Source organism: Gymnoscopelus microlampas, assembly GCF_963454915.1.
Source record: "Gymnoscopelus microlampas genome assembly, chromosome: 20".
Classification (NCBI taxonomy): Eukaryota; Metazoa; Chordata; class Actinopteri; order Myctophiformes; family Myctophidae; genus Gymnoscopelus; species Gymnoscopelus microlampas.
The window spans coordinates 29,987,523-30,002,407 of record NC_139957.1 but is presented as its reverse complement, the minus strand read 5'-3'; the positions used below and the strand labels follow the sequence as shown (position 1 = coordinate 30,002,407).

At 42.0% G+C, this 14,885-nt stretch overlaps 1 protein-coding gene across 3 annotated transcripts in view; it reads right to left on the bottom strand.

The window, feature by feature from the left end:
• Positions 1-12,325, bottom strand: part of zfyve28 (zinc finger, FYVE domain containing 28) — a 33,529-nt gene extending 21,204 nt beyond the window's left edge. For all 3 annotated transcript variants that reach the window (XM_084044428.1, XM_084044429.1, XM_084044430.1), the window contains exon 1: positions 11,965-12,325. In XM_084044428.1, the coding sequence (XP_083900554.1) occupies positions 11,965-12,000 (36 nt within the window). In that variant the 5' untranslated portion in view covers positions 12,001-12,325. The remainder of the gene's footprint in view (positions 1-11,964) is intronic.
• Between the last annotated feature and the right edge of the window lie 2,560 nt (positions 12,326-14,885).

Genomic DNA, 14,885 nt, shown 5'->3' with positions numbered 1-14,885 from the left:
GATAGTTACAATGAAACCGTTTATGCGTTTACCGTTTACTGTTCGTTCCTCAACTAGAAGCTCACTTGTTTTTCTCTTGTCTTTTAAGACAGAACCTGCCAAGACCTATGACAGTTTTTCCCTCTCCTGCGACACATCCTATTAAATTCAAATTGATTGTTTTATCAGATCGTACCTTCTGTACATTCCTGTTCTTATCACTTACATCGACTATGACATCATGTCTTGGGCAAACAGGAAACTGTGGTGGATCACAGCAGGTGAACAGAAAAAAAATAGTCTGCACACAGCAATTTAGCACCTGAAGCAATGTTCTTTTTTACGTTATGGCAAACACATGGTAACGGTGCACTGGTGCACCCATACATATCCTGTGACCAGACAGAGTGCCCAGAGTGGTCAAGTGACACATAATTACCAGTAAACAATTGAAATTACTCAATATCCAAACAAAGCACCTAAGGAGAGAAGAAATATAAAATGGGGGGCTATACACACACACACACACACACACACACACACACACACACACACACACACACACACACACACACACACACACACACACACACACACACACACACACACACACACACACACACACACACACACACACAAAATATATACATACAAAATACAAAATACAAAAACCTATAAAAGTGCACTGTCCAGACCTAGAGCCTATAAGATACAGAAACACAACCCAGCAAGAAACCTTTTGTAGTGGGAGCACAATTCTGTGTGTTAATTTAACTCTGAAAGTGTACAAATGGTTAAATTAACACTCCAGATTTTGCTGTGCAGTGTGGTGGCATTCCTTGTTAGGTTTCTGCAGAATATAGGCCAGCTCCAATGGGAGAAAGAAAAGGGAGTCATTGATATTGCTGCCGCCCTATGGCCTCCCTCTGCTGCATTCCACACACTAGAGGGAACATTCCAGCAGCATTGCATCACGGGTACACTGCAAAATCCTGAGTGTTCATTTCACCCTGACGGTGTGTAAAAATGGAACCAAATGGACCCTTATGTACATTCTCTGAGTTACAAATGGCTAAATTCACACTCATGATTTCACCGTAAGTCAAGAAGTCAATAGTAGGCAATGTTCTGCATATGGCAACGGTGGACAACGCATCGTTTGACATTGAAGTTAATGGTCCAATGAAGTGGCTCGGCCTGCAGAACTTTAAAACAGTCGAGTTAACCTCAGTCAAGAACTGAGGTCCCATGGCACTCCTTGAAAGCAAACAGATCCCTGAGTGTCTATCCCCTCCTCCTCCCTGTGTGTGGAAACTTCAAAACCCTCACGACAGGAGCACGGTCGCTCTTGCTGAAGGTTTCGTGCCATTTCTGACACAAGTATGATATCTTATCTCTCAGTACAATCCCAAAGAGGTCAAGGGATGTTAACTTCAACATCTGATGGAATACACACCTGGGTTAAACATACGTATTTTGAACTAGGCTTCAGCTGTGCTGGAACAATTAGGCCATCCTATGCTATGTAAATCTAAAAACTCCAGTTTCAGACGTTAGTTAGTAGTAATTTGCTGTCACCTAAGCCAGTGGCAATATAATGTCGAGATTGAAATTACTTCAATATTATGATTCGAGGCATTTTGTGCAAAACGGGCCTCCCCCGCAAACTTTGGAAGCCAATCGTAGGCCAATTGGAATGAAATCTAAAAAATCTGTCAGGTTTTGATCACGTGACTACAGAGATAATATATATCGATTTGAGTGAGTATTCCACCCAATCTGTAGGAAACGGTGTAGTAGCAAAGTGTTTTGAAGAAAATGCAAAACTCTGGGAGATGGAGAAAATGCGCTGCGTCATGTTCCAAGGAATCCAGGGAAAATATTTTGAATGCACGACCTAAGGAGTTATATCATGAAGGGCCCTGTTATAGCGCCACCATGAGGCCAATTTGAAAGATTTGGGGCAGGGGTTCTTCCTTGGCCTAGTGGGAGTGTGCGTGCAAAGTTTCACACCTAGCGGTCCAATGCAGCGATTACCTGTTCACAGACGGACAGACAGAGGCGAAAACATAATCCCTCACCTTTGGACGATCCGGCCTAAGGGAATAATTAAACTTGTCACTGTGCTGGTATTCAACTCAACAACTGTTTGGTTATGAACTCAAGTAATGACAACTAGATCTGGATGATCGATTGAGCACGCAGGTATTATTATATTCATATTGTTGCTTTATGACATTTGTTACACTTAATTTTTTTATTTTTTCTTATGTAAAGATTTGTTATATGTTGTAACTTTAAGGCTGCTACTACCCAGGACAAGGCTCCCCTGTAAAAGAGATCTTGTATCTCAATAAATAAAGGTTTAAAAACTAAATATTGTTACTACTACTAGTGTACTAAATTCGTCTCAACGTAATTTACAATGACCTCGCTGCAACTGACAACAAAAAAATCATCTCAAGTGAGACTGCAAAAAGATATTAAACATAAATCCAAATATCAATCCATAAGTCTTTATTCATATTCCTGACTTTGCATACAGTAGCAAGAGGCCCAACACTGCAGCTTTAAGATGATTTCACTTTCTATCAAATGACTGAATTTGTTTGAGGACAGTTAAGAGTGCGAACAATAACATCTGGGATGGATTTGACTCCCAAACTCGCTATTTACGTCATCATGACCTGAGGAACAACCACCACCCTGCAAAAATGTGAAAATGATTCAGCACATTCAGTGCCAGTCCCCTGTGGTCCGGCACTGGCCCGTAACCACTACTGCTGTCAGTTGTCGCTGAAGCCCTCTCTTTGAGATTACTCAAAAACATTAACCACTGTGGTAGGAGACCTGTCATTTCAGACCATTAAGCTCTCATAACCTCACCAGCAGTGAAAAGCACTCTTAAACCCCCCTCAGTCACAATCATTTGACAATGACAGCGCTGACATTTTCCTTCAGAATAAATGAATGCCAATGCGGTTACTCTGATTAAGGCATGCGGTTGCCATTCAAAGAGTGTTCAGATCATCTTGCCTGCGTGTGTTATCACCACACTCATCCTCACTGTCTTGGGCAAGCATTCTCCTTGAGCAGGTCTAGGAGCTGGTATTGATACTGGTATTAATATTGGGCTTGAATCCAATTCAGACTATGAAGCTGGGGGGCAATAACTGGCTAATGCCTTATGAACATCCATAGTGTTGATGCCGACGCATTGAGCCCACTTAAGGGACTTTATGAGAAACCTTGCCTCTGCCCTCCACAGTCTATTCCAGACTCATTTCACTGCTTTCTGGCTGCCTGCCAACAATATCTCTCTCAGAAGCACAGGCGTGTGTGTGTGTGTGCGTGCGTGCGTGCGTGCGTGCGTGCGTGCGTGTGTGCGTGCATGCGTGACTGTCTGCAAGAGTTCACTCTGCTTCAGCCAGTCAGTTACTGGCAAAACGAGCAGATGTATTATATACTTCATCACCTTATTTCTTATTCAAGACTCAGCAGAAACACCCATTCAAGCACAACCAAAGGTTTGGGCTGCAAACACAAAAACCTCTTCCACCAGTTCTAGATTGGCCTTAAACACCTCCTTGGACAATCAAATCAAGTGTAGCCAACCTCAAACAACAACATATATATATTATATATAAATTTCTCTTCTTCTGAGGACCCACCAGCGGGCCGGTGGACCAAGTCGTCACGCTCATGTCACTATGACTCAGCCATAACCACATAAGAAGTTCCCAATGCAGCTACGCCCAAATATGGAGTGTGTTGTCTAACCTCAATGTGTCGTCATGGCATCAGGCGCAAACAAATCAGTCGATCAGCTCGTATATGGGCACAAAAGGGGTCATCCCATATATGGGCATATACTGATGACATCAGCCATCTCCATATATGGGTATAAAAGGGACATGGACTGACAGATACAGATATCTCCATATTTGGGCGTATTGGTTGGATCTGCGGTCCAACGTAGGTGGACCGCAGATATACATACGCACAGTATCACTCTGAAGACCTTTCAGTCGTGCTGAGTCATTCCTTAAATATTTGGCCTACATCTGGAACTTCTTTCACTAGTATTGCATTGTAAGACATTTGGCCTGTGGTAGCTGGCTACAGAGTTCTTGTCAGCAGCCTTTCAAGCACGTAACTCCAATCCTCTTAAACTCATCCCAGTCACATTTTAGCAAGCCCCGAGTTTTCTATGGACCTACTGCATAATGCAAGCACTTTATTGAACTTATCACAGAGTCCCGTGAAGAATGTTTCCGCTGATATGGTTTATTCTTTAGAGGTGGGTGGTTGAATCTGCTCAATACCATTCAACTCAATTGCGGACCCCATCCTAGAGGCTACATTGGGCATAATAATACCAAAGAATAATATTACTCTCATCCAGGGCAAGTTCATTAACTGTGTAGATCAAGAGTGGTCTGCCCATCTGGAATGATGGCGTAATAATCTGTGTATGTTTGTCTCTAGAGGACTGCTCTAATCTGTTTTTTGATCTGTGTGATGAACTGTGCATGTGCCTGGCACATGGTGCAGCAGGCCTGGACGAGGCAACGTGGGGGATGCTAAGAGGATTTGGGGTCTCTGGTCCCCTGATAATACTGCACCATTTGAGGCCAGGCCATCTCGCTCCCTTTTAGCACCCGTGACCAACAGGACATTATTATGCAAGAAATAAATCCTGTTATACAATCTAGAGTTGGCTGCTAGTTCAGTAGTGACCCCAGATGGGATGGGAATTTTGGATTTACCAAAAACAACAACAACTACACAGTTACAAGAACACAGTGACGACACAGTAAATGATCCCCATTGCACTTCAACAATAACACCACCTACTGCAAAACAGGGGGAAAAAAGTCAAAAACAAGAAAACAGGCACAAATCTGTTTTTGTTTTTAGTCAGCAAAATGAGAATGAAACAAATAGGCATAATCATGCAAAGTAATGATCTCTCCCTGCGGTTATGCACTACAACCCCTCTTTACTGTTGTGGAGCATGACTCACGGCTCACAGTTAGCCTGTGTACTCTGTCCACATACAGGTCATTGTTATGGAGAGCGACTGAGGGCAGCCGCTACACAGACTGTCCCGAATCAGACATAATGACAGTCATGAGCCAAGAGACTCCAAATGTGTGCACGCACACAGACACAAACAGGTCAACAGACACATAAAACTGTCTTCATCTACACCAGCTGCAGTGCAGAGCAGACTGTGGTGCTTTCTGCCATGGTTCAACTTCCCATCAAAGAATAATTCCTCCGATTTACAGCACTTTCATTTTTTTCAAGTTGCTTGAAGATATTGATATATGAAGCCCACATACACGACTCAACTGTTTTTACAGAGCTATATGGAGATCTCTGTATCTGTCTGTCTGTGTCCCTATTTCGCAAATATGGAGATCTCTCTATCTGTCGGTCCTTGTCCCTTATATGCCCATATATGGAGATCCCTGATGTCATCAGTATATGCCCATATATGGCCCATATATGGGCATATCGGTCAGATCGGCGGTTCTGGACAACCGGATCTCCATATAATCCTATACAGTATATGGGCATATCGGTCAGATGTGGTTCTAAAGGTAGTTTGAAGTCAATCACTCGGGCAGTTCTCGATATGCGCGAAGGACACAGGATACACTCACGCACTTACAGTACGCCAAGATTTCATGCATTTAAAATAGAATTTCTGGACAACCGCCGATTCTACCTACTTCCCACTTGGCACTGCAAGTTTGAACTCAGACAGTTCTTAAGATATGTGGGAGACAGACAAACAGACAGACAGACAGACAGAGAGTTCATGCATTTATAGACAGACAGGGCCAAAGAATGGCTGTTGGAATGATGCCCATTGGGAATGATGCCTGCTGAGAATGCATGCCCTTCCAGTTATGTGATACCCATTTTACCTGTTGTACCCGTTTGTCAGAGTACTCGTTGTAACCGTTATCAGAGTACGTAGTGCACTACCCATTATCATAGATAGTACTGGGAGGCCAGTCTATGACATCAGAATATACTATGCACATAAAAGGGACACAGACAGGCAGATACCAGAGATCTCCATATGTGCCCATATATACAGTATGCACATGGAGTTTGAAGTCAATCGGTCGGATGGTTCTCGAGATACAGACGTGAAGGAAAATGACACGTGCACACTTACAAGCACACTCACACGCATGCAGAGATTTGCATAATTTTTTGAACGATAGATTCTTCCTTCAAGACCAGGAAAAGACAACATTTGTAATCAGAATCAGAGTCTGTTTATTGGCCAGTAATGTTGTATATGATGAATTTGACTTGGTGCACTGCTCTTACAAGCTATATCACAATATTATGATTACAAACACCAAAATCCCAGATGATGACTAGTCTCATATAACAATATCAATATTATTTGGAAAATAGGCCTATTGCCCAGCCTTGGAGTATCAATATCTAAAGTATCACTATTACCTAGCACCCAATTAAGCTTAATCTGCTTGCTAAATAACTCCAATATCTCACAATGTGGCAAAGCTGCCTTCAGGAGCCAACCGATGTGCTGTGTCTTCTCACTGTGAATCTAGTCAGAAGAAACAAAAGAACTCAAACCACTGTGTGAAAGCTGCTACAGAGAAAATAAATGTCCTTTCATTTTAGCTCCTGCCAACTGTAACCAGGGTCAAAAACAAATCCCAAAAATACAGGCCTACTGTTCTCCTACTCTCCTTACGTTCCTCCTTTTCTGTCCTGCAGGAGACAAGTGTCCAGGGCAGTTGATGCCCATTTTCATGTTTTTTTTTATGTCAACCAATAAGATTTTGTACCTGGAACCGCCATGAGAGAAGATCTTAGTTGTTAGATTAGTACAGAATTCTACAACTGTCTTTGCTGCAGAAGGCAGAGAATCCTATGATCTGAATAGTTATTCTTATACAGTACATTCGCACATTGGACTAACTTCTAGCTGGTGCAATTATAGTGAAATTGAACCACTTTCAACGTGGAATCCCTATTTTGGGCACGTCATAAGCAACCTTTTCTAAAGAGCAAAAATAGTAGATCTAAAAGCTCACAATGTGTTGCATTGTAACTAGGGCTGGGTATTGCCTACAACAGGGGTTCTGAAACTTTTATACCACAACTCCATATTATGAGGGATTTTTGTTCTCTATCGCAGTAACTGGTGTGGTTGTCTGTCTGTGAGAATGATCTCCCCGGCGTCCCCGCACGGTAACGTTACATTGCGATCTAAATTGAACTCTGCGAGGGTACAGATGGTACCAATTGGAGCTGTGGTCCTGTACCCTCTCGTTCTCTGACTAACTAAAACAGCCAAAATGTGTCTTTTAACCAGTGGTGGAAAAAGTACTCAAATGTTTTACTTAAGTAAAAGTATCAATACTGCAATGTAGAAGTACTCTGTTACAAGTAAAGGTCCGGAATTAAAAATGTACTTGAGTAAAAGTACCAAAGTATTGGCATCAAAATGTACTTAAAGTACCAAAAGTAAAAGTACTAAAATGTTTGAAAATAGCAGATCTACAAGCTCACAACGCGTCGTATCGCGGCGCGTTGTGAGCTTGTACAGTAGATCGGCTATTTCATACAGCCTCTTCCAAATGCAATCAAGACTTGTAGGATCAAAACGCATGCACCTTGACTGCATGCTTTGTGCCTTCCAGACGACCAATATTGAACGGAGCAATAAGTAAAGTATTGTGATCATGAAAAATGGAGGTCACCAATAATGATCAATAAGATACAACACATGGGAAATCAATACAACCACTCTGTTATTATCTATGAGTATGTGAGACTCGGGCGGCATCTTTATAAATCCCCTCGTCTTCCACAGCTACTCCGCTTGAATCATGGTCTCCCCAACACCTTGGGGGGGGGGGGGGGGGGGGGGGGGGGCAGGCCGAGAGGGAGCTTCCCAATCCTGCAATGAATTTAAAAACGCCTTCAATTGCCTGGCCTGTCTAGATCTGCACCAGGGGTCAGCTCTCTAAATCCAGGCAGCTGACACCAAATCAATTACCGCACGGCTGTTGGGTAAGCAGAATGGAGACATCCATAAAGAGCTCCTGAAACCAGGCTACATATGCAGCCACGTTGGCCGGCGCTCAGCAGTTTGCCGTTCCACCCGCTTCCCCTCCTCTCTATGCCAACTGTGCAGAAACCACTCTGGGAAGACAAGCCCCTAATTACTTTGGCTGTTCTCTCGCTTCTTCCACTTGCATTTGAGCAATAATCACAAAGAAACCAGGCCTGGGCTTGATGATGAGTGACAAATGGACAACATAGCAAAAAGGAGAGGTGAAGAACAGTAGGCATTTTAAAAGACAACCACGAACATACCTACATGGTAAACTCCCTAGTGTTCATTTTACTCCAAAGACCTGTATGGAACTTCCATTTGTACACTTTGCAGAGTTAGATTAACATTGGGATTTTGCTGTGTGCATCTAAAACCGTGTGTTATATATCACCTACACTTGAAAATGTAAAGGAATCCCCCCCACATATTATTTTAGGGGTGGCTGAACTGACTGTAGATCAACCTATTGTCAGTGACCCGCGTATTGTAGCATCCAAATATTCAGACAATGGATATCTAGCACTAAGATGGACCCTCTTCACACAAGACACTTTGGCAGAGTGAAAATTATTTAACAAAAAAGGGTGTTATACACAGTAAAATTGTGTGTCAATGTAACTCAGAGTGTGAAAATGGATTAATTCTTTACACTTAGTTAAATGGACACTGAGGAATTTACTGGGTAATATGTTTGCCTGGTGAAGAGGATCGGAGGAAACAGAAGGGAAATTAGTACCATCCAACAGACGGAGGTGAGTGCCCCCAGCCTGGTGCTGGTTGTGGGCCTGTCACACTGACAGATGAGGTGGTCTGGCGCTGAAGGTCAGTCCCTGAATGCCTGATAGAGTAATGCCAAGAAAGGAGCAAAGGCTACTGAGGAAATGTACAGGTTTAGCCTCCTGACATACCTCTCTATCACTCATTCTGCAAATCTTCCTCTGATAAATGAAAGGTGAAGAGATAGTGGCCATTTTGGTGGCTTGGAATCCTAAGCCAGGTCTCATCTTTGCCCATGTCTACAGACTTGTGTGCAGTCAGGTATGCATTTCTGAACACAATGTGCACCCATTGTTTCAGCCTCTTCCATCCCAACCTTAAGGCTTCACAAAACAACTGCAAAAGGGGCAGATAATTCATAGCATAGCATAGCTTGGTTAAAACTTTAAAACATATGGGTTCCCCCAAACAGCTGTTTCAGGAGGTCTAGATAAAAAAAAAACCTTAACCAGTTTAAAGCGCCTGCAAGGAATGTTAAAACTCTGAACTTACAGTGGGGTGTACAAAATGTGGGTCAGCCAACCTTTGCCCTACAGTATGTCTTGAATCCCTCCAGTAGACAAGGTAGCTCTAACAAAAAGAAATCAGGAGGAGATAGTGCTTTCATACTGGAGTCAGACAGAATAGACAGGTACATTATGTCCCTCCGTGTTGCACTGAATTCTTCAGAGCACCGGGAAGGGATTGTGTTGCAGTGGGAGAGGAAAATCCTCCTCAGTGACTTATCTAGGGAGGTAAAGAGAAGCTCTGGAAATATCAATAGCCTTGCTCCAGTCAAGGGGAACATGCTGATTCAACACTTTTCTATCTCTAGAACATAGTTCAATAATAAACGACTTAGTTGATGCAAAATGACAGTGCTATGCAGTGTTGAACAATAAATGCCACAATACTCTGTAAGGCTGGCCACATATTTGAGACAGAAATACGGTTTCACCGGAGCAAAAACATAACCTACAATACTACTAGAATATCAAATGATTCTTCTTGAATATTAGAGGTACTTAAGCTTTCTTTGCATGACTCTTCTCCGTCTCTGTTAATTTACATAGTTAACAAAGTACCGTATTTGCTTCAAGTGCTTATCTAGTTTGTTATGGCAGAATTGGTGATTGGTGATTTAAAACCCAAAGGCATACCTTTAATAGTGTTCATTCTTACCAAGGTAGTGATTTGTCAGAAAAAATACTGACGTAATAGCTCAACACTTGAAAGGCAGTGGTCTCCCATTGAATATGACAACACTCTTGTGAACCTTAGCACTTAGTGTTTAACCCTAACAATGGACAACAAAAATGCTGTAACAGCAAACATGGTTAAACAGTGATGACGCAGGAGTGTCTGTATGTGGTAAATGGCAAGGCTATCTATATTCATGGGAGTTTCATTTTATCTTTCATTGACATCACTGCTGTGAGTGAAACCTCAAGTTACTGTCATCCACACATTCAAACAACTGACTGCAAGTGACTTCTAATCATTGACATGTTACAGCTGCATTATATGAATAGGGGATAAATATGAACACAGCCTTTAATCAATGTCTTCATATACACTTCAAAGAAACATTTTTGGAAGATAGCGCCATCCTGTTCTTGCTTTGATATAATAAAGATATCATAAATTGATATGTTTTTGTCATGTGCTACACCATCAAGTCTAGGAGACCATCTCAAACAACATTTCCCATTTTCAAAAAACGGACAGCCTTTTGTTACTAAGAAATAAAGTAGTCAATTCAATGTATTTCATCTCAATAATGCCTTTCATACAGATTTGAGACAGCACAAAAATGCCTTGTCTGAAAGAAAAGTTATATTTTTCCAGGGAAGCAAAAAAACTAAACAAAGTTCTGCTTGTGGTGATGACTGTAGGGATTTTTTTTCCAGGTTTGTGAGACACAACCATTCACCTGAAAAGCTCGGTAGACATTGGGATGTTTTACAATCTTTTGGCTCTTGCAATGAGTGACAAATACAATAATAATTAAGTAATAACATTGTTGGAAAGGCATTTAACCAGGCCGTGGCATATTTGAAAGCCAACCTGGGGGCAGAACCTGTTCTCAATAATTCTCACCACCTCACCATTGAAATCTCAACTGGCAGATAAATAACTTTATTCTGCTGTCCTTTTATGGAACAGTTAAGAAGAGAGGTTTAGATTGTTGATTGCCCTTTGTGGGCAACATGAAGTTCCTTTTAGTTCCAGTGGGCCCTTTCAAATGTACTGTATATAGCCTAATACCATCAATAGCTCTTGGTCCAAAATGTGTCTGGCAGAATGAATATGTTGAAAATAATGAACCATATACCCACAGTTCGTTAAACTAGGTTTACCTATGGAAACATCTTCACAGTTCACACTGACAACATGGGAAATTGATCATTTAACGAACAAGAGAACAAGCCCTAATTAACTATTCTGCATTGCCAGGCATGTTTCAATAAGGAATCAGAGCACATCCACAACTTGAACACCGTACAACATGCAGGCTATAATTGTTCACAATACCTCTGACCTTTGTGTGCAGTCACATTCATCAGCTTTGTCATGATGAATTTGAGTTTGCTCTATATCTTCCATTCTGAAATCATTGCCTTTACTATTATTATTAAAAGTATAATTTACATAATGTAAGTCAAGCCATGCCATAAAGAAGACTGGTTGCTGCTACTTATTATTTCCATAACTTAAACACCATTTGCAAATGATGATAATCTCCCCTCTAGATTTAACAGTCAGCAAATTAGTTTATTCTGCCAAATCACTGCATTGTTGCCAGACAAGAATGTGGAATGTGAGTGACAACAGAAATAAAACTAATAGCTCTTATTTACTGAACAGCATCAGCAATCTTAGCCAGCATTATCAAATGTGTATGGATATGGGTGGTAGTGCATAATGTGGTAGGTAGTGTATGTCTGCCTAGTAGCAAGCTACAATGATCACAGCATATTATATGGACTGGTTTGCTAGCTGTCTCTCGAAAGATTGTTTTTTACACATCAACTGTGCATTAAAAAATGACTGAGGCCGGCGCTGACTTGAACTATGAAACGGCAGCATTCAGCAGCATAACTTACCTTGGGCTTGTACAGCCACTTTCGAAAGCGATTCATCGTTACCTCGCCACCTTCCTTTGTCACAGCAACCCCTCCTCTTCTACCTGTGTGTCTGTGATAGTAGTCGGCAATACACTGCTGCTAAGCTAACTAGCGTTGCTGCTGGTGGTGGATTCTTAAAAAAAGCGTTGCCCCAAAACGGTAACACTGTTATAAAAAAATAAATAATAATAATAATTAAATAAATAAAAATAAATTATTTATAACGTTTTATTTCCATCTTCACTGAATCCGAGGATCTGCTTGTCTGTCTCTCTCCCCCCCAGCCCGGCCACTTTCTTTCCAAGTCTCCCTCACTGACGATGTGGACACGCAGAGCACGGACGGCTCTCTGTCTCTGGGCTGGCAGTGGCTGTGCTCCGCTCTGAGTCTCAGTCTGCTGTACTCATGAGTTATAAGATATCTAGAGGACGGACTGCCCCGCCCCCACCAAATAATTTAAATGGAAGTTTCTTACAAGCGCATGAAGCACCCGGAAGTACCTCTTCTTCCTGAATGGGCTCCAATATTGGAGCCAATAGAGCAAGCGTACTAGTGTTTCAGACACTAAACGCACGCGCAGTAGCGTTTTAAATGCAGAAGTCCTGCAATCTCAGATTTGACCACCAGGCGACGGCAACTTCACTGTTCTACCGGGGTTCTGGGAGCTTGGACCCGCTCCGTTCTGTTCTGCTCTACTCTCTGTCTCTCTGAGTCGACCGTCACGTTGACAACCAGTGTTGCCAGATTTTGCGAGAGAAACAAGTAACAGGTCTATGAAAACAAGCCCAAAAGAAGCGCAGCCTTCACCCTTTAAACATACCGTAATACATTGGCTATTTGAAAATAGCCAATCTACAAGCTTGTGAGTTTGTAGGGCACCAATAGTTTACAAGTGACTTTACAGAAAAACAATGCCAAATTCGCTTATAATAAGCGGACATGGCAACACTGTTGACAACATTTACCTCCCACTTTCACAGTAACACGTCACTATACACGCTACGTCATAATAATTGTTGTTGTGGCGAGCAACCGCCAACAAAGGATTTTTGTTTTTTTTAACAGAAACCCATAGTTTGAATTTTCAATATAGAGATGAAATACACAAGGTCCAAAAACAAGTAGGCCACAAAATGGCAATAAGTATACCATAGAGAGATTTAAAGAAGACGTGTATAACACAATAATAGCAACAATAACAAAAATACAAAAGGGGCACACAACAGGCCTATTGGAGTCTGGGGCGCTCTCTAAGAGAGAGAGAGAGAAAGAGAGAGAGAGAGAGATTGTTTTTACTTTACTTTACTTGACACATGCTTTTTCTCATGCCAATAAAGGCTCCTTTGAAATTAATTGAATTTTGAGAGAGAGAGAGAGAGAGAGAGAGAGAGAGAGAGAGAGAGAGAGAGAGAGAGAGAGAGAGAGAGAGAGAGAGATTGGGCCACTGTCATACCTGGCCCAGTGGCTCTATCACAGGCTATAACGCCCAGGAGTCCCACCAACATGTTACTACATAATATATATAGCCTATACAGTATATATTGAGCCATCAAATACATCTTCCTAAAGGGTTTGTCTAATTCTCAGAACATTATACTATTGCTTTTCATACTTTAGCTAACTAGCCAAAGTTCTGATTGCATGTGGACTCATGTTCATACTTCACCCATTCTAGGTTTGTGATAGGCCCAGTACATCCTCTCCAGTGGAGATGATCTCCCCAGAGTCCCCAACTATCAGCCAGCTATAAATTATTTCACCCGTACCAACCTAGGCACCATTCAGCTGTTTTTAAATTATCACCCTCAACAAAAGGCAAAGAACCCAGTGGTGCAGAGAGTATTCTGCTGCAAAGATGGCACCAGTAGAAAATGGCTGACATACAATGAAGAACGCAATGCATTGTTTTGCTTCATTTGTATGGCCTTTGCAAAGTCCACTGACAGCAGTATATTTATTACTGGAATGACATTTGAGGCATGTGCTGTGCAACAGCGCGTAGAGGAGCATGAGCAGAGCATGGCACATAGGAATTGTACAGAAGCGTATTTCTTACAGGCTTCCAAAGCCGATATGAAGTTTATTGGGTGGCAGGCAGCCATATGTCTGCTCACAGATACCAGATACCAGGTCCAAAAGAGACGCCAGGTTCTGGAGCGTATAGTGATGGATGTAGTTATGGTTATAGGCAAGAGGGGGCTTAGCTACAAGCAGACAGAGAATGAGGCAGCATATACACTTGAAGACAGCAGTATAGATCATGGCAACGTTTTAGAGCTCATTCCTCTCCTGAGAAAATATGTTGTTATCCTGAAAGAGCATCTCAGTAATTGCATTGAGCAGAGCAAGAAATTGCACCAGTCTGAGGCTAGAGGCAGAGGTTCTCTCGTCACACTAATTTTCAAAACAACGGTCAATTCTGTCATAGATACATTAAGCAACAATGTTCTCAAATCAGATCAACACAACAGAGGACATCACCTCTCAGGATCAATGCACAGTTATTCTGAGATATGTTGTTGCTAATGAGAGGCGTATTGCAGTGGTCAAATAAGGCCACACACTGCCTGCAGAAAAGAAGAAGACAGAAAAAAAGACTTGTCTGGAGAGATGGCTCATGATGATGAGACACTCTCTGATGCAGAGAGAGCATATGAGGTAAATATATGGTTTCTCTCTGGTACCTCAGTCTGCCCTCCAAGAGTTCAGCAAGTGTTTACTCAGGTTTGACAGCAGGGCGGTGGAACACTTCTATTGGGAGCTGAAAAGTTTAGCTGGACAGTGAAAAGACAGAAAACGTCATCACCGGATGAGTACATGTCCAGGGCAGTGCCAGTGGAGGATGGATCTGGTGAAGCAGAAGATGAGATTGAAAGAGTGAACAAAAGCTGCGCTTTCTG